The 23,852-nt window shown below is 47.6% G+C and overlaps 1 protein-coding gene across 2 annotated transcripts in view; it reads left to right on the top strand.

Annotated features, from left to right (window-relative positions):
* Window positions 1-13,313, top strand: part of ARFGAP3 (ADP ribosylation factor GTPase activating protein 3) — a 137,349-nt gene extending 124,036 nt beyond the window's left edge. For both annotated transcript variants that reach the window (XM_056797479.1, XM_007502795.3), the window contains 3 exons: window positions 3,240-3,330; window positions 11,474-11,595; window positions 12,527-13,313. In XM_056797479.1, coding sequence (XP_056653457.1) covers window positions 3,240-3,330; window positions 11,474-11,595; window positions 12,527-12,544 — 231 coding nt within the window. In that variant the 3' untranslated portion in view covers window positions 12,545-13,313. The remainder of the gene's footprint in view (window positions 1-3,239; window positions 3,331-11,473; window positions 11,596-12,526) is intronic.
* Window positions 13,314-23,852: the final 10,539 nt, after the last annotated feature.

Genomic DNA, 23,852 nt, shown 5'->3' with positions numbered 1-23,852 from the left:
GTCTTCTGTCTTCGTGCTGTTACTATGTAGTGTTTATTTGCAACTATAGTGAAAGTGTGTAATGTTAGAATGGCACACAAATCTAACAATTCATGTCCATAATCAGTCTGTGTTCCTCTTCTCTGTGCTGATTTTTTTCTGCAGAGTCTTTGTTCCAGTTCAATCATCCTTTCCACTGTCATCATCTCTGTTTCTTCTGTTCTCTTCTTTGTCTTGATCTTGATTTCTGTCTCTATTTTATTCTTCTTCTTGAACAATTTCTTCTTCTGACATCTTTTTGACCGCAGCCGTGTTGTCTAATGTACTCTCTTCTGCTGCTGTTTCTTTTTTCACATGTGAGCAATGCAAACCACAATTCTTTCTCTAATACTTTAAGTTTTTTACGTAAACTGAATCCCCAGGTTTTATCGTATGGAGTACATAATCTAAAGGACACCCATCACACTCACAACTTCCATTGAACCCACTGCTTTGCACTCTTCAGGGAATTTCTGCAACACAGATTTAGCAGCACCTGCGTCTAAGAGACAATCCTAAATTTGGGCTCTTATTTTTAGGATTACATGGAGTTCTGTGCTATTTTCTGTTAACGGACAGGTATTACAAGAGCTAATGCACTAGGATCAGAAAAACTCAACACTTGTTCCTGTTCCTCATTCTCTTAATTCTTCATTGATTTCTCCTGTACTAATTTGCCATGTTTTAAAAATCTCTTTGTCATTTTCATTAGTTCTTATTTCATCGCCCATACTTCCTAGTCCATTTTCTCCATATACTAGATCTTTAACTGCACAGTCCTTGGAACACCTTCATAATGAAGTTGCACCTTTTTGTATATTGAGATTTTGAGGACTCCCACCAGCTACTTGGGAATATTTTGAACAAACTCCAACTTTGATATATTCTTGCATAGTATTCAGGTCTGGGGCTTGTTGTGAATTATGGTAGCATCTGGTTTCAAAATAATTTGGGTATTTTGGTCTCCCATACCAGAATGCATTATTATATCCATTATTGAATCTGTTGTTAAACCCATAATTTCCATATCCATTTTGCCTGAATCCATTAAAGCGATTAAACCTATTTTCCCCTGAAGTTTTGTCCAAAGAATTATCCCCTAAATCTGCACTCTCTCATGAGATGACCAGGTTTTTTACAAAGAAAACATTTTGGGGTTGTGTGGGGTTGTAGTTATTTCTGGGTTGTCTATAAGTTCTTAGTGTTACTACTGTTTTTTCCTGCACTTCATTGGATTTCAGTGTTTGTTTAAGCTCCCTGATTTCTTTGGTTAAATTATCAATTATATCATTTTTCTTTTCTGATTGCCTATCAATTAGCAATTCTCAGAATTTCATCAAGACCCATATCAAACCAATTTAGACAGTTACTCTGAAAATAATTTCGGATCACAGGGAATGCATTTTTCACAAACTGCCTGTGAATGTGATTTATGTTTTCCTGTTAAAATATCCAACCCAATCCATTTTTCAGCACAGTCAATAATTCTATCAAGGAAAGTAGAGGGAGTTTCTCCCACTTCCTGCTTTAGGCACTCAAATTTAGACGAGGTTCCTGGGCATCTGGAATTTTACCTCATAGTTTCAGTTATTGCTTCCTTGGCTATAGTTAAGTCTCTGTACCCCACATCAGAGTTAACTTCCCAACCAGGACCCTCAGCCAATTGGCAATTTGGGGGTTATTATTAATGTCCTCTATAATCTGCTTTTTCTCCCTCTTTGTCAATATTTCATCCATAAGGATGTCAAAGTCCAAATAAGAAGGATTTGCAAAGCTTAATTAAGCGCTTGAATTGCTTTACAACTCCCATTGGTTCTTCTTCATATACACAAGTTTATAGACCTTTGGACATAGTTCCACCTTGTTCTCCAGAATGATCAGTTCACAACCCCACCAACAATGCATTAGTGTGCCTGTTTTCTCCATATTCCCACTAGCATTTATCATTTTTCATTTTTGTCAATTTAGCCAATCTGATGCGTGTGAGATGGCACTTCAGAGTTGTTTTAATTTTCATTTTTCTAATTATTAACAACAGAGAGTATTTTTCACATATGGCCATTGGTAGCTTTGCTTTCTTCCTCTGAGAACTATTATCTCCTTTAACTGTCAATTGAGGAATGGTTCTTATTTTTGTAAATTCCACTCAGTTCCCTGTTATTTTAGAAATGAGACATTTTTCACAGAGTTTTGCTATAGAAATTTTTTTCCCATTTCTTCTTTTTCTTCTCATTTAAGCTGCATTAATTTTGTTAGGGCAGAAACTAAAATTGTTTTATGATCAAACATGTCCCTCTTATCTCCCATGAACCTCTATCTCTGGCTCTCTTCCACATGATCCTAGTCAGCCCCCAATACACCTGATTCATAGAGACCTTAGCTATTTCTCTCTGTCTACATCCATGACCTCACTAGTATAGGGAACTCCAAGTATGCACATTCTTTCTACCAGTGAAAATAAGTAGCTGATTTGTAATCACTGTCCTACCCAGATGCCTGGAGCAGGGAGCAGGCTGTGCCATCAGCAAGCATTTTGCCAGGTGCTGTCAGTACTGATGTCTGCTCAGCTGATAGCTTCACCCAAGGGCACCTAGCCAGATGGTCCAAGGCAGGATTTGAAGCTAAGTCCTTCTGATTCAGGGCTAGCTTTCTCCCCATTCAACCTCACTCTCCTTCTGTCTCATAAAAGAAGCATACAATGAATTGTGCGTCGACTAGGGAAGGGGGGGTAGGGGGCGGGGGGGGTGAAGAAAAGAAAATGATCTGTTTCCAATGAATAATGTATGAAAATGACCAAATAAAATAATGTTTTTTAAAAAAAAAGAAGCATACAGAGGCACAGGTGAGGCTTGCTAGCAAAGACCACTCCAAGTTCAGGGAGAGGACAGTTAGCCCTACTTTTAACCTAGTAAAGAGGGAACACTGAGACAGATAGATGGATCAGTGGGTAGAGTCAAGCCTGGAGATGGGAGGTTCTGGGTCCAAATCTGGCCTCAGACACTTTCTCAGTGTGTGACCCTGGGCAACTCACTTAACCTCCATTGCTGAACCTTTACTGCTCTTCTGCTTAGAACCAATAGGTCATGTGGATTCTAAGATGGAAGGGAAGGGTTTAATAAAGGGGTAAAAAAGGGGGGGACTGCTAGGAACCTTCCAGCAATCCTTGGAGCAGCAGCACTGCCATGATTCCTCATCATTGATTGTCTGTCATTCTCTTCTAGTATGAAACAAGGGCTCGGCTGGAGAGACTCTCTGGAAGCTCCTCCATAAGTTCAGCTGACTTGTTTGATGAGCAGAGGAAACAATCCTCAGGTAAGGGTGGTGACTAGGTGAAAGGATGGTGAGATGGGCTCTGAAGGTCAGATGAGAGGAAAGACAGGCAGCACAGAGCCCCTCTGGGCGCTCTTCTCCTTAATGAAAAGTCTACACATCCTTTAACTTCTTGGGAAGGTAGGGAGGGCACACTCTGTATGCTGAGACTCCAGCCCATGCCCATTGTGTCCAGAAGAATCTAAGACCCAGAGATGGGAGAGGCTGCACATGATTGCTCTTTGGGAAATGAAAGGGGTCACCACTGGCCCAGGCAAATGGTCTGGGCTTAGAGGCAGAGAGAAAATTAGTTTTCATGGGATGAGCCAGAAATAGTGATCTGATACCTGGTCTCTGCTGATCCTGCATTTATTAATTCAGCCTATGTGACACCCACAGGGCTAAGTAGAAAGACCCCCAAAGAAGCTGTCCCTGCCCTTAGGAAGCTTAGAGTCTAACAGAAGAGACAACATGTTATAAATGGGGACATAGAGAATATCAACATAAAATAAATACAAGTGAATATGGGGAGGGAGGGAGAAAAGGAGGAAAGGAAGAGAGGCACCAGGAGCCAGCATCAGCATGGGCTTCCTAGAGAAAAGGCTCCAGCGGAGTAGCAAGAAGGTCAGTCTGGCTGGGCTGGGTGAGGGCAGTAAAGTCTCCTAAAGCCAGAAAGGTGCCTTGGAGCCAGCTTGTGGGAAGCCCATCCATCTGTCATTCCCACCTTGACTAAGCCCATGGAGTTTATTGAATGATAAAAATCAATGGGGAAGCCACAGAAAAGAAGAATTGGAGGCTTGGGACCAGCGGTAACGTGAGCCTGACCAAGGGGAGAGCCACGTGACTAAAGAGAAAGGGACAGAGCTGAGAGAGGCACATTGCCAGGGTCAAAAAATGACAAGACTTGGCAATTGAATGGACATGGAATGAAGACGAGCAAGAAGCCTTCCATTGCAAGGCTGGGAAACTGGAGAGAACTCAGGAAATCTGGAAGAAGAGTGGACTGGGGCAGAGTTGAGAATAATGAGAGGAGGGGATGTTCCAGGATGAAAAGACAGGGATCAGCATCAAGACCTGCAGAGAGGTCCTGGAGGACAAGGATGGTGCCACGGCCATTGAGCTGGTCAATCCTACATCTCTGAAGAGAAACCAGACTGCAAAAGACGAAGAAGAGAGTGAAGGGAGGTGAGGTAGGGAAGCCAGTGGAGACAGCTTTTTCTAGGGGTTTCACTCAGGGAGGGAAGAGACATGAGGAAATGGCAGGGGCCAAATGGCTTGCCCAGACATTATTTTTCAGGTCCCTTCTGGTCTTAATAGCAATATCCAGATAACTTAGAATGGCCCATTTTAAGTAGAATCATACGATGCCCGTCACTTTTTAGGAACCCTGTGTCCAATAGTAAATAGCTCTTGGCCCTTGGGATCAAGGAACAGACCTCATGGGGGTCTTCCCTTAGCAGTGTAGGCTCTGCACCTTCATTCCCATCACTCTTCACTAGACCCTCCAGCTGTTAACCTGGGAGAACCCTGCCCCTAGCTGGAGGCTCCTGTGAGAGCTCTCAAAAACTCTCCCTGGGGGTCAGGTTGCAGGAAGCTGATCGTCTCCTGACTCATTTCTTCCCTGGGGATGGCCATCCCTCTACCTTCCCATCATAATCCATGTCCTAGGTGCTCTGCCATTTGTTGTAGGGGCCCTGCTCATATTGATGGAGTTGGCTTCTGCCCTAGGTTCTGGTCTCTCTTAGGACCCCCACCTTCTCAGAACAAGGAGCCTTCTCTGAGGCCCCCTGGGCCAGCACGAGGCCAAGGTGGGCTGCTTTGTCCAGCAGATGCTTTCAGATCACAGCAGAGCTTTGACCCCTCCTGGCTGCCCTGGGGAATGGCTTGTTGAGATCCAGGTTCATACAGGAAGAAAGTCCCAGGCAGTACACAGGAACCCTCACCCTGACAGGGTGTCCTCTCCAGGCAGGACCCCCCTGGAGCTTTGGCCTCTGGGTTTTAGGGCTTTGAGGTCAGGCCTGAAGCAGGAAGGAAGGGGCCACGTGCCCACAGGAAGGTTAAGCTGACCATGGAAGAGGAGAAAGGAGAGGCAGGAGAGCAATTATGGGTGATACGGTCTAAGTCTGGGGCCCTCTGAGAGCAAAGCCCCCACAGCCCCACTTCTCAAGAGGGATGAATGCCCATAGCTACCCCCTGGAGGGCAGCCGGTCCCATCCCCAGTCATTGTCTGGCCCACTGAGGAAGGACTGGTGCCAGGCGCTGAGCCGATGGCCTTGAACTCCTTCTAGCCCAGAGTATTTGGACAATCCCTGGGGCATGACCACAGAGACACCCAGAGGCCAGATGGTCACCCTCATCAAGCCCCAGTGGTCAGTGCATGTTGGCCCAGGTCGCCGGCCCTGCCTCTGGGCCCAGCTTGTTGGCCTGTAGAGCCTCGGGCTCTTTGCTCCTAAAATGGGCTCACACCTTGCAGCACTCAAGAAATAGGGATTGTTGTTAGTTATTGTCCTTGTTTTCCTGCTACGCCTTGGTAAGAGGAAGTGCAGGCAGGCCCTCGTGGCTTGTGCAGGACTGCGTGTTGGCCATGTCGGTTTGTCGCCACCTGGTAACCTCAGTCTCCACTGAAGAGCTACCCCCTCCCAGCCGAGCAGAGGCCTCTGGGAGACGTCTGGGGCTCTCCTGCTCCTCGAGTGCCTATTGAGACAGCGGCTCCTGGGGGAAATAAGCATGGCACCTGCTTCGGCTCCATTTTACCCATGAGCTCACCGAAGCCCCCAGAAGAACAGGTCCTGTGGTATGGCACACCTAAGACCTGAAGCCTTTTGGCTTTAAAAGCCTGGCACCTTGTAACCAAGGAAGAATATTCTAAATTGGCTAATTAAATAAAAACGTCAAAAAACAAAAAATAATTAATTTTTTTAGAAAAGCCTGGCACAACGGGTATTGTTAGTCATTAGGAGAAGCCCTGGGGTGTCTGGGAAAGAAAGCGGGAGGGGCGCAGGCACTGGGCATGAAGAAGAGCCCTGGCTCTGGGATCAGGGGTCAGAGAGGCCGGTCCCCCTTCCGCCGCTCAGTGCCAGCTCACCTCCCAGGGATACTAGCCATGAGGCACAACCCAGGCAAAGGCCAGCAGGGGAGAACATGAAGGTTGTATGTGAAGAAGGCCAATTGGATCGACTCCCAGAGTTCCAAAGGGCCATAATCTCTGACAAGATGGGAAAGGGCTGGAGCCCGACGGCGGAGCTTTTTTCAACCGAAGAGTGGCTGCATCGAGTTCAGCTTCTGCTGGAGTTGCAGAAAGCACTTGGTAAGGTCACGGATGCTGCTTCCAGATTGTGGCGCTCATGGACTTGTCACCTTTCACCTTTATGTGGGGCTCAAGAAATAGAGTGCCAGGCCTGGAGATAGGAGGACCTGGGTTCCGATCCGGCCTCGGACAGTTCCTGCCTGTGTGACCCTGATATACAGTATTGGTTTTAAGTCAGAAGGTAAGGTTAAAAACAAAAAGCAACTCACCCTTACAGCAGAGGTCAGAGAGAAGGAGTAGTTAGAAGAGCAGCCAGCTCGACTTCCCGTGCCTGGACAGTCCTGGGAGCATGCTCAGAGGCGTGTGCCCACCTGGCTCCAAGGGGTCAATCCCTCCTCATTACAGTTAGAACATAGATTCATTTATCCCAGCATCATCCAGTCTCTCCTTCTTAAAGACTAAAGGCCAGGGTATGCCCCCCTGTACTGTGAGTGTATCTAATTCGTGTTTTTGGTGGGTGGTTTGGTTTTTACAAAATTTAACAGGTGTTGAGTCTGTTTAGCAGTATTAAACATGGCCATCCCCCAGGGCACTGGCTCCTGCTGCACAGGGACTTCAGTCACAGATGGGCTCCCTTGATTAGCCCAGAATCAGTCTGGTGAGTCAGGCCTGTTCAGGCCTACTTCCTGTAAGCCCTGACTGCCACCTGCTGAATTATCTATGCTCCCCTCAAGGGATCTTTCTCAAAAGAAAACAAGAGGATGACTTCAGCCAGGCACAGAGCACAGACAGTATCGGTTCCAGTCCCCTCCTCCCCACCATCCCTCACATTAAGTCACTCGGTATTCTCTCACATCAGTGCCTGAGCCTCCTTGAGGCCCTTTGTCCCCATTAGCCTTCCTTTTTGCTCCCATTAGTACATGAACTCCTTCAGGATATCCCCAGCTGAGAACAGAGCCCAGCACACTTCGAGGAGCTGCGCCCTTCTTTCTTGGGGCTGTCCTGTCCTCTGCAGCAGGTGTGCAAATAACTGGCCATTTCCTCAGCGTTTCACCTTTTATCTTCAGACTACAATGACATTACCAGATTTAATTATACAGACTGGAATTTCATTAATTTTGGCAAATCTCCACATTCCTCCATGTAAAATTCACCAGAAAGCATTTTTTGTGTCATTTAGTTCCATTTTATAGCAGTTACGTGGCATAGTGGATAGAGTGCTAGGCCTGGAGTCAGAAAGACTAGAATTCAAATCTAGCCTCAGTTGCTTACTAGTTGTGTGACCCTGAACAAATCACTTCACTTTAATTGCCTCAGTTTCCTCATCTATAAAAAGAGCTGGAGAAGAAAATGGCAAAATGCTTCAGTATCTTTACCAAGAAAACCCCAAAAGAGTCAGATGTGACTGAAAAATGCCTCTAACAAAAACAACCCTTTTGTCTTGTGGTCTCAGAAAGCTAAGGTGATGCTCTCTCTCTTGATTTGATTGTTTCCCAATATCGTGGTAATTGCTAAATATTAAAAATTTAGGCTCTTTAGAGATAACTTGGTTAATTCATCACCCTACATGTCATTCTGCCCAGGCACCATCCTGGGGTTCCAAGGCATGGTGGGAATAGTCTGCTCCCTTTTGTCTTTCAGGGAGTCATTGGGTACTTGTTACAAGAGTGGGGCAACACCAGTTCCATTCAAGGTACCTACTAGGGGCTTCCTGCCCTCAGGGAGTTTGTATTCTGCCACCTCCTCCAGGCCATGAAGGCAAGGGCTAGGCAGGTATAATTAGAGGGGCCCTGGGAGAGCAGGAGCAAGCCTATAACTAAGCACTTGTGTATGGAGGGATTCCTGTGTTGGGCTCTTCATTGCTTTGGGTGATTCCCAGTCTTGTTGATTCCCACCACCTCATTCTACAACATTTGCCCTCTGTAGAGCAACAGGACATTCCACAGGCTCACTCCATGACTAGATGCCAGGTACCTTCACAGATACTATAGTGAAAAAATCACTATACATACTGAGAGGTAGGGGACAAGAGGAGCACAGAGAAAAACTTCATCCTTCAGGGAAGATGCTCTGTTAGAAAGCTTGGGAAGAATATGAGCAAGTGGAAGGAAAGCGATCAGAGGGGCTGTCCAGGGGCCAGCAGGAGCAGGAATAATAGCATGACCAGTGTAGCTGAGGCAAGGGAGACTTGGACTGCTCTTTTCTGCATTTGGTTATGAGGCTTTTTATGTCCTGCTATCTGGTCAGTTTTTTGTGAAGGTGCCCTTTGTAGTCACATTCAGTTTTCTCCAGAGGTCTCTCAAGTCTAATTTTTCTAAAATGCTATTCACCTCCTTCATTTCTTTCTTTTATATTTTTTGGTGTGATTTATCAAATTCTGTGAGAGGAAGGGTGATGTTCCCTACAAATATTGTTTGGATATTTCCTCTGGTAACTCATGTAATTTCTCCTTTTGGAATTTGGATGCTATGCCATTTGGTGCTTGTATGTTTAATATTGATATTACTTCATTGTCTGTGGTTCCTTTCCTCAAGATGTAATTTCCTTCCTTATCTCTTTTAATTAACTCAATTTTCATTTTGATTTGACCAAAATTATAATTGCTACCCCTGGTTTTTTTTAACTTGAGCCAAAGCATAGTAGATTTTGCTCCAGCCCTTTATCTTTATTCTGTATACTCCTTGCTTTAAATGAGTTTCTTGTAGACAACATATTATGGGATTCTAGCTTTTAATCTACTCTACTGTCCTTTTTCATTTTATAGCTGAGTTCATCCCATTCACAGTTATGATTACAAACTGTATGATTCCCTCATCTTACTTTCCCATTTATCCTTTTTTTTCTCCTTCCAGCCTTTCCCTGTTCACAAATGTTTTTGCTTCAGTTTACCTACTTCCCCAAGTTCTTCCCCCACCTGTTCTTCAGGGCCTAAAAGTTTGGTTTTTTGGTTTTGGTTTTTGTTTTTTTCTGGAGAAAACTAAGGCCAAACTAGAGCCTTGGTGTTTTATTTTGTATATCTTTAGCATGAGTGGGTTTTATTTCAGGCCAGCAGGACTTCCCATCTAGGACCTAAGTGGCTCCCCAAAATAGGCAGGGTTGGGGCCTGCCAGAGGTCTCTGCTTCACACAGAAAGGCAGAGCCCATGTGTCACCTTTAATCCCTTAATCCCTGGCCCCCTTGCCTTTTCTGGTCTTCATCACTTGGGATTCTCAGTGATCATCTGCTCAGACCTCCCCATTTTTCAGACGAGGTAAGAAGTCTGGCTAATATCTCTTAGGGAGCAGAACTGGGTCATTCCTTCCTTGCCCGTGCTGCAGTCTATTCACATGTGCTTGACCAATTCTAGAGAATGTTATTTGCTTCCAAATCTTTGTTATGAAAAAGAATACAAGTAACAAAGACCTGAGGATTTTTTCTTGCATATGGTAAAGATTTAAGGGGGAAAAAAAAGATTTAAGAAAAAAAAACTGGTGATGTAGGCAGTAGAGTCCTGGTTTGGAAGACAGGAAGACCTGAGTTCAAATCCTGCCTCTGTGGGCAAGTCAGTTGACCTAGTGGGGCTTCTCCTGCTCTGTAAAATGGGGCAAATCACTGTGCCTGACAGGAAATGAGGGGGGTCTTGCTGTAGTTGAGGCCTGAACAAAGACAGCAGCAGATGTGGGGGGAGGAGGATGAGCTGTGAGAGAGACTCTCAGGGTAGGATCTGCAGGACTTGGCCACTATGGAGATCGCCCTCCACAGGAAAGGGGAAGCCTGGGAAAGAAGGGATAGGTGGGTCAGGTTGGGTTCGAGGTGCCTGGTGGGTGTCAGGCCTGTGGCAGGGCTGGAATTCGCTAAAGCCTGTCCATACAGATGGGTGCGTACAAGCGTGAGCCACCTCCACAGAGCCCTGGGGGGCACCCGAGGTGGGGGGGGCGCGATAGGGACGGAATAGAGGGGAGAAGCCAGAGGCCGCAGAGGGCACGTGACCGTGTGAGCTCCACGTGTCATCTGTTCTGCTCCCCCCCCTTACAAGGGTTTCTCCTTTCCATTTTAGAATGAATGAGCAGTATTGGGCAGTACAGGGTAGGCACTGGGCGTTCAGGGTCACCCAGCTAGGAAGTGCCTAAGGCCGCATTTGGGCCCAGGTCCCCCTTCTCCAGGCCTGCTTTGCTATTCACTGAGCCACCTAGATGCCCCCTCAGGGCCTGCTTTAGACCAATGCATCGCAGCAGTGCATGGGGGGTGCTTCTCCCCAGCGTGTTCTATGGTGGCAGCAGACCTCCGGGGCGGAGGGGGGAGCCAAAGGAGGCCGGATGCCCCGCTGCACGTCCCGCTGGGTACAGGCCAGCTGCTGACTTTGGCAGGGCTGCCGTGGCACCCTTCTCCACTCTCAGGACCTCTTGGTGCCGAAGATTCAGAGTTTGCCTCTAAAAAGCTGCCTCTGTGGGTCGGCCAGGCCTAGGTAGGCCAAAGCCCTGGGCATTCCCAGGAAAGAAGAAGGGCGCTGGGCACCTGACACATAAGCCAGAGTGCCATTGCTGAGGCTGGCACCAGCCTTCACTTGTCCAGCGGCTGCCCCCTCCGGGGGTGGCGTTATCCTGGACCTTGCCGTCCCCCCAAGATAACTCAGGAGCAGGCCCAGGACCAAGACCATCCTGGCCTCGGCCAGCCAGTTTTTGTCCTCCCAGGCCCACCTAGCTCTTCCTCCAGTAGCCGGCCTAGAAAGGGCACCCCTGGTAAACAGTCCAGGAGCCTGGCACTCCCCGGTGCCAAGCGCAGGCCTAGGGGCTCCGTGCTTCCGTGGCCCAGGGAAGGGCCGGCAGCCCCCGGGGCCTCGTACACGTGCCCGTGCCCTGTGCCCAGACCCACTGCTCCCAGGAGCCAAGGGCAAAGGCGCGGGTGTGCTTCTCCCCCCAGGAAACTACAACCTTAGCAACGTCCTGCCGAATGCCCCGGACATAACGCAGTTCAAACAAGGAGTGAGATCAGTGGCCGGGAAGCTCTCGGTCCTGGCCAACGGAGTCATGACGTCCATTCAGGTCAGTGGGATGGCTGTCTCCTGCCCAGGGCTCCTTCTCGTCTTTGCCGTCCTCTTTTGGGCAGCCCCTCGCCTGGGGTGGGGGGCCTGGGACCCTCCCGTGGCATCGGGGAGGTGGGCCTTGGACTGTGGGGGGCCCAAACACAATCCCTTGCCGTGGGCACGCGTATTTTCTTGGGACGACCAGAAAGCCCCCTGATGTCCAAACACGTTAGGAGGAAGAAGGGCCGTCTCGGCCTGCTGGCTTCATGTTGTTTTAGAAGACTTCTGCCTGTCCAAGAGATGCAATTCTGGAGCCCCGAGATGGGCATTTTCCTCCCCTCCTCCCGCCAAGGCAGAGCCCCTGCTCCAGGACCCAGGACCTGGGTTCAGATCCTGCCTCTGATGCTCCCTCTTTGGCCTTGGGCAGGTCCCTTGACCTTCTAAGAGCTCAGTTTCTCCTCCTGTGAAAGGGGGGAGTTGGCCTCTGCCCCCCCCGGGTAGCCATCCAGCCCCCCTAGAAGCTTCCCCCACAGAAGCTCCCCCTGCTGCCTAGACTCCACGTTTGGGCCATTGGTCTGTCTTTTGGATGTGGCTGAGACCACTCGGGGCAGGAGGGCCTGTGGTTGGACCCCTTCCTGTCCCCCCTCCCCCCGACATTCTGGTGAGGCCTGCAGATGCCCTCCCAGAAGATTATATTTAGCAGTTCATGGACAGGCTCAGGCTCAGGCAGGCAAGCTCAAGGTGCCTCCCTCCAAGCTCACAGGCTCCCCGTCGGGTAGAGAGCCGCCAGGTGTGCCCGTGGACTTGGCCTCACACTCCCAGCTCCTTCATCTGTGAAATGGGCGGATGGCCTGGCGCGTGGCAGGCGGAGTGCCTGGGAGGAAGGGGCAGCCCCTGGTCTGGGGGTGACGGCGAGGAGGCCTGCCAGTCACTGCCCCGTTCTCTTGCAGGATCGCTACGGTTCCTAATCACCCGGCCCGCCACGAGGACGCTGCCCTCGGCGTCCCACTTGTCCCTCAGCCCGGGCCGAGAGTCCGGCCGCCTTTCTGCCGAGCTGGGGCTTCGGGGATTCGCTTTCTTTTTGAGAAATTCTTTTTCTTGCTGTAGTAGAAGCATTTAGTAATTCCTGTTAATTTATGGTCCACTTTGATTCCCTGCCCTGGCCCTCCCTGGGCAGCCCCTTCTGGGGTGCCAGGGGCCCCTCCGCCTCCCAAGCCAACCTCCCTTCTGCCCAGAGCCGGCCCGGCCTTCCCTCCAAGGGGCTCTCGAGGCCCCCCCCCAGGCGGTGCTGGACGGGTTCCTCCATCCCGTGTCCGTTCCCCAAGGGATGGGAAGACTATATTGACAACATTGTTTCCCTTTTAAATTTGTTAACTTTGTATGAAATACAGAATTTTTTAAACTTTCCAATGAGTGCATTAAATACACATTTCCGATTTCCTGTAGCTGCAGGAAGGGCTTCCTCCTGCCGCTGGCTGGCTTGCGAGGCGGGGCGGGGCGACAGGTGGAGCCGGGGACCTCCGGGCCAGAAGGGGTCGGGGGACAGTCGGGGTGGGGCTTCCCCGAATCCTGGGCTTCAGCCAATCACAGATCACGAACAAAGGAAGCCCCCGTAGGCCGGTGGTAGTTTGGGGAACCCGAACGTGGCTTCAGCCCAATGTGGGGTGAATCTCTTTCTTGAAATGATAAGATCTCAGATTTGTAAACTTCTCAAGCTAATAAAGATTTGCAACAGACCGTGTGGCCTGTGTTTGCCCCTAGAGCGTTCCAGGGCGCATCTTCCAGCCGAGCCCAGACTCGGCCGCGGGACCACGGGCTCGTGGCCTCCACTTCTCCATCTGTAAAGTGCGAACCCCCCTCCTGCCCCCTCCCGCGGGCTGTCCCAGGAAGGTTGTGTGGACGGCCTTAGATCCGACCCGGCCAGCATCCATCAATGGCCGCCTTGGGCCAAGCACACAAAGGCCTCCGGAAGCTTCGGTTCCCCAGGAGGGCACGAGCCCAGGTCCTTGGAGCCTCGCTCTGGGCGGGGATGGACCCCTTACCGAGGCCCCCCGACTCCAGGCTAGTCCTCTACTCAACCCTGCTTCCTCAGAGGGGGAGGGGGCCTCCCCAGTCATTTCCCCAGGGCATCCCTTCCAAAGCACCCAAAGGTGTCAGGGGTGGATGGGGGCTGCTGGCTACCAGGATCTCTGGTCACCCCTTCCTTGACAGAACCGAGCATGATCTACCTCCTTGGGTTGAGTGGGCCCCCCTCCAGACCCGAACCCGGTACCCAGTGTCTGTCGTCTGCGCCCCCTCGTGTGGCGGGGCTTGTGAGGGCAGCTCTGGGGGGCCTCTTTTGCCCAGGCTTCCCCCGAGGCCTCTGTTGTTTTCCCAGCCCAATCCGAGGGTCTCTTCTGACGGGCTCCTTCAGGGATGCCTGCCTGTGGGAAGGGTCGGCTGCCCCGGATGGGCGGAGCGTGGGGTGCCTTTGTGCGCCCGACCAGACCTGCAGCCACCTTCTTGGGAAGCCCTTCTCAGCAGCGTCCCCAGCACCCAGCACAGGCGGAGGCCGCCAGGCCCAGGCCTGGGGCTCTTCCGTCCAGGGGCTTCCTTTTCCCATCCCAACACTCGACATTCTTACCAGACGTGCCCCCATCGGCCCTCAGACCCCAGCCTTGTCCTCCTCTCCCCACCGGAAGGTTTCTCTGCACGGACGCACGGAGAAGGCAGCAGAGCCTTCTGGGCACCAGCGTCCATGTAGACGGGCAGCAGGACCGGCCCAGTGGCGAGGCTGCTGCCCGTGGGGAAGGGACAGCCTCAAGATGCGGGGGACGCCTGCCCGTCAGATCTGGTGTGCTTGGTGATGCCTATTTAGGGCAAAGATTGGGTTTTTCTTTTCATTTGAGAGAAAGGGAGTGGTGACGATCCATCCGTTTGGGGTGTTTTCTTTTTGACCGAAAAGAAATCAGGGTTTAAAAAATACCCAACAATGGACTGATCAGCCTTGGCTTGGAAACCCCCAGTGACGGGGAGCTCACTACCCTTTGAGACAGCCCATTCCAATTTGGCCAGCTCCCTTTGGAAGGACTTTTTTTTAATGAATGTTTTACTGATGTGATTTTTAACCCCTCACCTTCTGTCTTGGAATCAATGCTGTGTATTGGCTCCAGGGCAGAAGAGTGGGAAGGGCTAGGCCATGGGGGTCAAGGGACTTGGCCAGGGTCACCCAGCTGGGAAGTGTCTGGGGCCAGATTGGAACCCAGGACCTCCCGTCTCTAGGCCTGGCTCTCCATCCACTGAGCCCCCAGCTGGCCCCGCCCATAGCTAGCATCATCATCATCATTATTACAGTGAACCGAAGAACAAACCCCACACGGACGTGTTTGACGTCATAAGCCTCGTTCTGCACTGACCCTCGGCCACCTCTGGGCGAAGGAGGCCTGATCCGAGCCCTGCCACCTTTCGACCTTACTTTCTGAGCGAGGGGATCTAAATGTGTTTCTCTGCACCCTTTACGCCTCTTTCTGCCCTCTGGGGCCAAGCCCGACAGGAACCCACCTCCTAGACCTTTGAGGCTCGCGAGCGCTTTGTGAGGGTTACCTCGTTTCACCCTCAGGCACCCAGGAAGCAGGTGCTGTGATTAATCCCCATTTTACAGATGGGGAGACTGAGGCGCAGAGAAGGCACGGTTTGCCCAGTCACTCACGCAGCTATGCAGTACCTGAATCGGGACTTCAAACTCAGGCCCTTCTGGCTCAGATGTCCAGCAGGGCTCCTTGAAGGCCAGGTCTGCTTGTCCACGTGCCCTTTGCGGGCCTCAGATCTGAGCAGGGCAGCATGGGCGGTGGGCCCAGGCCTCCCTTAAGACCCCGCGATGATCCCGGTGTTGTTACGTGCCTCGCCCCGAACCAGCAGTCCCCTGAGGCCTCCAGATCTTTTTCAGAACGATTGTTGCCTTGTCCCGCTTCCCTCATCTTCTCCAGGTGAACCCCAGTGTAAGACCTTCCGCTTGTCCCTCTTCCATTTCCTCGTCAATGGGGAACAGAGACAAAACAATTCAGAACGCTTTGCCAATACAATGGCGGTGCTCCAGGTAGACAGTGCTGTCCCATGAATGCAGCCCACGAGTGTCAGGTGACAGGAAGTGAAGAAGGTGTGCTTCTGGTGAGCACTTTTCCTCCCTTTTTCCGGTGGGGGAGGGGGAGGCAGAGAAAAGACATTCCTGTTTGCTTACAAGAGAATTTCATTGGTAAAAGGAATGAGGACTACAAGAGATTCAGAGGAATTCAGACACTTTTCCTGCAGAAGCTTCAACAAGAATAGCACTGCAGCTGGGTGGCTCAGTGGATCTGGACTCCAGGTCTGGAAATAGAAGGTCCTGGATTCAAATTTGACCCCAAACCTCCCTGGGTGACCCTGGGCAAGTCACTTCACCCCCTTTGCCTAACCATTACCACTCTTCTGCCTCAGAACTGATACCTCGTACTGACTGTAAGCCCGAAGGGAAGGGTTTAAAAATCCAAACAAGAACCATCCTGATGGGTGGCAGATGCTGAGGAATCGGGATGGCCAATCCCAGGAGATGGCGAGTTCTCCACCAGCCAGACTGTGAGCAGCAGACTGTAGGGCTCCCTGAGTACCGACCTGGATGGAACCAGGCTTCTGGGAGGGAGCCCTGGGGAAGGAAGGCACACGGTGAGCCACCAGCTTGCCTCAGAGGTGAGGAAGACCTTCCCCCTCCGGGCAGACATTCGTGAATTCCCTCCTGAAGGCCAGGCACCGTTTACCTTGTCTCTACCAGAAGGCACAGCGATCACCGACAATGGCTCTAAATTGGCCTCTGCTCTCTGCCTTCTCCTGCCTGTCTGCTGGAGGATTTGGCTTCCCTGGTTACCTGGTACAGCTGTTTACCCCTAGACCCTGTGATCTCTGGTGGAGGAAGGGAGGTGGGGCCTTTCCCTCCATTATGGTCTGTAATCAATCCCTGCTAAGGGCACTATTTGTCCTTCTTATCTTTCTCCACGGGTACATCTTGTTTACTTTCTCCTCCAACCCCTGCAGTTGGAGGTTAGGACTCTTCTGTGGGCCAGAAGGCAGAGGGGGAAGCATGGCCAAGGAGATTCAGGCTCCCTTATGACGTAATGATTAAAATAGTTGGTTGTCATAAACTGTAATAATTAAAATAGTGGAAGACTTAAATTGTAGTAGATAAAAGAGTGGATAAGTAAATTGTGACTGCAGAAAATATGGTTTCAAGACAGTGTATTGTTTTAAATCAAATATAAGGTGGTCCCCAGGGGAAAATTCCCAATTATTAAATATACCCAAGTCAGCTGGGTTTTATAGAGATTTTAATTAATACAAATGAGGAATTAAAGAAAAGGAGAGAAAGAGAGAAAAGGGGAATAATGAGAAAAGGATAGGCCGGCCCAGGGCAGCACTGGCCAACCCAGGCCTAAGCCCTAAGAGAAAGATCAGTCAGTCCTTTATCCACTCACCACAAGATCTGTCCAAGCAAGGATTCTAGTGACACCAGGCCAGCTTCATCTCAGCTGACTCCACCACCTCAATCCTGAATCTGAATGTGAATCAGAATCTGAATCTCTTCAGCTCCCTTTCTGTGCTCCTTTTAAAGGGAAATTTCTCCTATGTCACCTCCCCTAAATTCTTACATCTACCAATCACAGTAGACGTTTTCCAAAGGACAGACCATTCTCAATTCACACCTAAGTCTAAACTTTTGAGTAATTCACGCCTGAGTAAGTTCTCACCTCTTTGCCTTTTGCAAGCTCATAAGTTGCCTGACCTTTATAGGTACTTAGCACCGTTTTGTATTAGTTCTAAAAATAGGCACAGCTTAAGAACTTTTTGCCTTATTATAAGTATGGGTTTAAGTACTTTTCATTGTTCAGCAAAGAGTTTACATCTTCCCCTAAAGTATGCTTAAGTAGGGGTGGACTAGAGGCCTTCACATTCCTGATCTAAGTTCCTTCATTGTTTAAAATGGGGAATGGTCTTAACCCAACCTTATGAAGTAGGATCTGAGAATTTTTAAGGTTCACAATGGGACAAGGATGTCCCTTCCTTGGCTGTCCCTGAACTGACTTTCCTAAAGCCAGGACATGCAAGCAACATCTTGCCTCCACATGCATTTAAGAGCAGAGTTCAGGAGCCCCCACTACCAATCCGCTTACCTTTAGTTGTCAGCCAGAAGGCGCAGTTAGTTCAAAGAAAAGGCATTTAATGAAGCAGTATGCCCCACTCTGAGCTTTGGCCTCCTCTCAGCCTCCCCCTTTCCTTTCAGTCCCTCTCTCGACCATCAGTGCTCTTCTTTCTCTCCCTGTCCCCACCGGGCTTGTACCCTCTCCCCCTTCCATCTCCCCTTAGTAGTTTTTAAGGTTAGAGCAAATAGGCTTTCATTCTATGGACCTTCAAAACAAACCCTCAATAGTTTTCCATCAATGCAAATGCCCACTGGGCGAACATTTCAGTAATGAAAGCTGTCAGGAGCTTTCAACAATTAACAAGAAGGCCCCGCCCTGACTTGGCACCCATATAATCACCTCCAGGATGCTCAGCTGTCATTTTGAACATTAGTCACGTCAGTAAGAGCACCCGTTATCAGCCCGACTAGGGAAGTCCTGTAAGACGTACCTTACTGTGTGGGAAAAGGGCCCAACTTCTCCCAACTCCTCAGCCTTTCACGTAAGAGTCAACACCATTCAGTGTGTGCTCTACAGCCTCTCTCCATCGCAGCTCTCCTCATGGCTGTCCCTCACACTCTTAACACAAGGCCTCTATCTCGGTCCCTTCCCCTAATCAAATCTACCCCCCCACCTGACTCCCCTGAGAGGAAGCCAGCAGCAGATCCTGAGAATGACTCCCTTTCCCCACAGTAAAGGCCCCTGACCACACGAAAGCTGACCATCCCCGGATGTAAGCCCCCTGGCTGCCCCCACCCCACCCTCTGAGCCTCAGTGCATCCTGGAAGTCATGGCAGGCTTGGAAGTGGGATGGGGACAGGAGGGGGAGACCTCTGCCCATTCCAGGTTCCAGCTGCCTCTCCCTCCAAATAGGCCCTGGAAGGAGCAGAAAATCTTCAACCAAGGGTGCCGTTGGTGCTCAGAGTTTGTCACCATTGTGCTGAGGGACGCTCTCTAGCTGCCTCCTGGCCCTTTCGTGGTGACACCCTTTAACGAATGTCCAGCTACAAGGGAAAAAAGAAAAAAAAATAGAAGCCCCAAAGCCTAGAGCACACCCCCCCCCAAGATGTAGCCTCTTCACAGGAAGAGAGAATACATGGCGTCATGCACACGCGACAGGGCTCATCCTTAGGGACACTGTGGGACTGGCTGGTGTGCAGAGGACCCCCATACTTGTCTGGGCCTGGCTGGGCTCCAGAGCTGTGGTCCCGGCCCCACTGGGCAGCATACCCAGGGCTGCTCTGCACATTTCTCACCTCCGCCAGACCCCCCTCTCCCAGGGGCCTTGCCCACAGTTTTCTCCCAATTCTGGGTGGTCCTGGAGGGAGCCCACAAGCTTCTCTCCCTCTCTCCAAAACGGGAGCCAGGAACTCAATGCTTGGGGAAAACAAGTATTTTCTCTCGTCTCTCTGCTCCAAGTTTTGGCTCTGTGGGGGCTTTTTGTTTTAAGAGGATAGCACTTTGGCTGTTGATGAAGTAATTTTTACATGCAGAGCCATAACAAATGAAGAAGAATTTTATAATATCAAAGGCCATCAACAAGTTAGAATAATTGAATCCTTGATCCTAAAATTCATTTAAAAACATTAAGTGCATCATTATGACCAAGGTACTGTTGGGTTGCTGAGCTTGAAATACAGCAATGGCTGGCTCTTTATGACAATGGAAAATCCGCCAATCAATTCTGTGATGCCTTTGGCTGCCATCTTCATTGTCGGGACTCAGGTGGCCAAAGGATGGATTGTTTTACTGCTCTCACCTCACTTAAATCGCTAGAAGGTATCAGTATCAATTATGCCATTACTAAAGAGTATGGACATGGGAATTCCATAATCATGTACTGCTGGCCAGCTTGCATCTTCTCTTTTCCAATAAGCAATGCTTTATGAAAATTTAAGTAAATTATATCTACAGTATTCCCAGGCTGACTTCTTTACTAGGTCAGTCTTTTTTTATAACATTTTTTTATTTGGTCAATTTCAACCATTATTCCTTGGTTACAAACATCATATTCTTTACCTCCCCTCCCCCCGCCCCTCCCATAACCGACACGCAATTCCACTGGGTATCACATGTGTCCTTGATCAGAACCTATTTCCATGTTGTTGATGTTCACACTAGGGTGATCACTTAGAGTCTCCATCCCTAGCCATATCCCCTCGAGCACTCAGGCAGTTGTTTTTCTTCTGTGTTTCTCCTCCCACAGGTTTTCCTCTGAATGTGGAGAGTGTTTTTTCTTATAGATCCCTCCTAGTTGCTCAGGATCACTGCATGGCCACTAAAGGAGAAGTCCATTACATTGGATTGTACCACAGTGTATTAGTCTCTGTGTACAACGTTCTCCTGGTTCTGCTCCTCTCACTCTGTATCAGTTCCTGAAGGTTGTTCCAGTCTCCATGGAATTCCTCCAGTTCATCATTCCTTTCAGCACAATAGTATTCCATCACCAACAGATACCACAATTTGTTCAGCCATTCCCCAATGGAAGGGCATCCCCTCATTTTCCAGTTTTTGGCCACCACAAAGAGCACAGCTATGAATATTCTTGTACAAGTCTTTTTCCTTGTTATCTCTTTGGGGTACAAACCCAGCAGTGCTATGGCTGGGTCAAAGGGCAGACAGTCCTTTAGCGCCCTTTGGGCATAGTTCCAAATTGCCCTCCAGAATGGTTGGATCAATTCACAACTCCACCAGCAATGCAATAATGTTTGACTTTGCCACATCCCCTCCAACACTCATTGCTTTCCTTTGCTGTCATGTTAGCCAATCTGCTAGGTGTGAGGTGATACCTCAGAGTTGTTTTGATTTGCATCTTTCTGATTATAAGAGATTAAGAGCACTTTTTCATGTGCTTATTAATAGTTTTGATTTATTTAACTGAAAATTGCCTATTCATGTTCCTTGCCCATTTGTCAATTGGAGAATGGCTTGATTTTTTGTACAACTGGTTTAGCTCTTTGTAAATTTGAGTAATTAGACCTTTGTCAGAGGTTTTTGTTATGAAGATTGTTTCCCAATTTATTACTTCCCTTCTAATTTTGGTTACATTGGTTTTGTTTGTACAAAAGCTTTTTAATTTGATATAGTCTAAATTATTTATTTTACATTTTGTGACTCTATCTAAGTCTTGCTTGGTTTTAAAATCTTTCCCATCCCAAAGGTCTGACATGTATACTATTCTGTGTTCACCTAATTTACTTATAGTTTCCTTCTTTATGTTCAAGTCATTCACCCATTCTGAGTTTATCTTGGTGTAGGGTGTGAGGTGTTGATCCAAACCTAATCTCTCCCACACTGCCTTCCAATTTTCCCAGCAGTTTTTATCAAATAGTGGATTTTTGTCCCAGAACCTGGGATCTTTGGGTTTATCAAAGACTGTCTTGTTGAGGTCACTTGCCCCAAGTCTATTCCACTGATCCTCCTTTCTGTCTCTTAGACAGTACCAAATTGTTTTGATGACCACTGCTTTATAGTATAATTTGAGATCTGGGAATGCAAGGCCACCTTCCTTTGTATTTTTTTTCCATTATTTCCCTGGATATTCTGTTCTTCCAAATGAATTTTGTTATGGTTTTTTCTAATACAGCAAAAAAGTTTTTTGGAAATTTGATGGGTATGGCACTAAATAAATAGATTAGTTTGGGTAGAATGGTCATTTTTATTATGTTAGCTCATCCTGACCATGAGCAGTTACTGTTTTTCCAATTGCTCAGATCTAGTTTTAGTTGTGTGGAAAGTTTTTTGTAGTTGTGTTCATATAGTTCTTGTGTTTGTCTCGGCAGATACATCACTAAGTACTTTATATTGTCTAGGGTGATTTCAAATGGAACTTCTCTTTCTAATTCTTGCTGCTGACATGGATTGGAGATATATAGAAATGCTGATGGCTTATGCAGGTTTATTTTGTATCCTGCAACTTTGCTAAAGTTGTTGATTATTTCCACTAGCTTTTTAGTTAATTCTCTAGGATTCCTTAAGTAGACCATCATGTCATCTGCAAAGAGTGATAGCTTGGTCTCCTCCTTGCCAATTTTAATGCCTTCAATTTCTTTTTCTTCTCTAATTGCTCCTGCTAGTGTTTCTAGGACAATGTTAAATAATAGAGGTGATAATGGGCATCCTTGTTTCACTCCTGATCTTATTGGGAATGCATCTAGTTTATTCCCATTGCAGATGATGTTTGCTGATGGTTTTAGATATATATTGTTTATTATTTGGGAAAACACTCTTTTATTCCTATACTTTCTGGTGTTTTCAATAGGAATGGGTGTTGTATTTTGTCAAACGCTTTTTCTGCATCTTCTGAGATAATCATGTGATTTTTGTTGGTTTGCTTGTTGATATGGTCAATTATGTGGATGGTTTTCCTGATATTAAACCATCCTTGCATTCCTGGTATAAATCCCACCTGATCATAGTGAATAACCCTTATGATGACTTGCTAGGGTCTTTTTGCTAGTATCTTATTTAAGATTTTGCATCTATGTTCATTAAGAAGATTGGTCTGTAGTTTTCTTTCTCTGTTTTTGATCTACCTGGCTTTGGGATCAGTACCATATTTGTGTCATAAAAGGAATTTGGTAGAACTCCTTTGCTTATTATGTCAAATAGTTTGTATAGTATCGAGATTAGCTGTTTTTTGAAGGTTTGATAGAATTCACTTGTGAACCATCATGCCCTGGGAATTTTTTCTTAGGGAGTTCTTTGATGGCCTGTTTGATTTCTTTTTCTGATATGGGACTATTTAAGAATTCTATTTCTTCTTCTGTTAATCTAGGCAATTTATATTTTTGTAAATATTCATCCATATCACCTACATTGGCATATTTATTGCCATATAATTGGGCAAAATAGTTTTTAATGATTGCCTTAATTTCCTCTTCATTGGAGGTGAGTTCTCCCTTTCCATCCCTGATACTATTAATTTGGTTTTCTTCTTTCTTCTTTTTTATTAGATTGACCAGTACTTTGTCTATTTTGTTTATTTTTTCAAAATACCAGATTCTAGTCTTATTTATTAGTTCAGTAGTTCTATCACTTTCAATTTTATTAATTTCTCCCTTAATGTCTAGGATCTCTAATTTGGTTTTCTGCTGGGGGGTTTTGATTTGCTCGCTTTCAAGTTTTTTGATTTGCATGTCCAATTCATTGACCTCTGCCCTCCCTAATTTATTAATATATGAACTCAAGGATATAAATTTTCCCCTGAGTACTGCTTTGGCTGCATCCCATAGAGTTTGAAAGAATGTCTCATCATTGTCATTTTCTTCAATGAAATTATTAATTGTTTCTATGATTTGTTCTCTAACTAACCGATTTTGGAGAATCATATTATTTAATTTCCAATTAATTCTTGATTTGGCTCTCCATGTACCCTTACTGATCATTATTTTTATTGCCTTATGATCTGAAAAGGTTGCATTTATTATTTCTACTTTTCTGCCTTTGTATGCCATGTTTTTATGACTTAGTATATGGTCAGTCTTTGTGAATGTACCATGTGCTGCTGAAAAGAAGGTGTATTCCTTTTTGTCCCTATTTATTTTTCTCCATATATATATATTAACTCTAATTTTTCTAAGATTTCATTCACCTCTTTTACCTCTTTCTTATTTATTTTTTATTTGATTTATCTAAATTTGATAGTGGTGGGTTCAGGTCTCCCACTAGTATAGTTTTACTATCCATTTCCTCCTTCAATTATACTAGTTTCTCCATTAGAAATTTGGGTGCTAAATCATTTGGTGCATACATCTTGATTAGTGATATTTTTTCATTATCTATACTCCCTTTTATCAGGATGTATTTACCTTCCCTATCCCTTTTAATATCCCTTTTAGGGGTGTATGCAGTGCTCAGGGAGGAGTAATATCTTTGGTATGGAGGGCTTGTCGTGCCCTCCTAGGGCAGCTCTCCTGCCTCTGACCCTCATCTGACACCCAGCTCTCACTTGTGGCTCCTAGTAGCTGCTAGAATGCGGAAGCGGCCACACCCAGGCAACGGCTTCGACAAGCCAGCTAAACCTTGTGAGAGTAGCCATCGGGTCATCTTGGACCCCTGGTGAACTAGGGCTTTGCTCACCCAGCATGTG

This window comes from Monodelphis domestica, chromosome 5 (genome assembly GCF_027887165.1).
Source record: "Monodelphis domestica isolate mMonDom1 chromosome 5, mMonDom1.pri, whole genome shotgun sequence".
Classification (NCBI taxonomy): Eukaryota; Metazoa; Chordata; class Mammalia; order Didelphimorphia; family Didelphidae; genus Monodelphis; species Monodelphis domestica.
The sequence above is the reverse complement of the archived record's forward strand: the minus strand, read 5'-3'. Positions and strand labels throughout refer to the sequence as shown.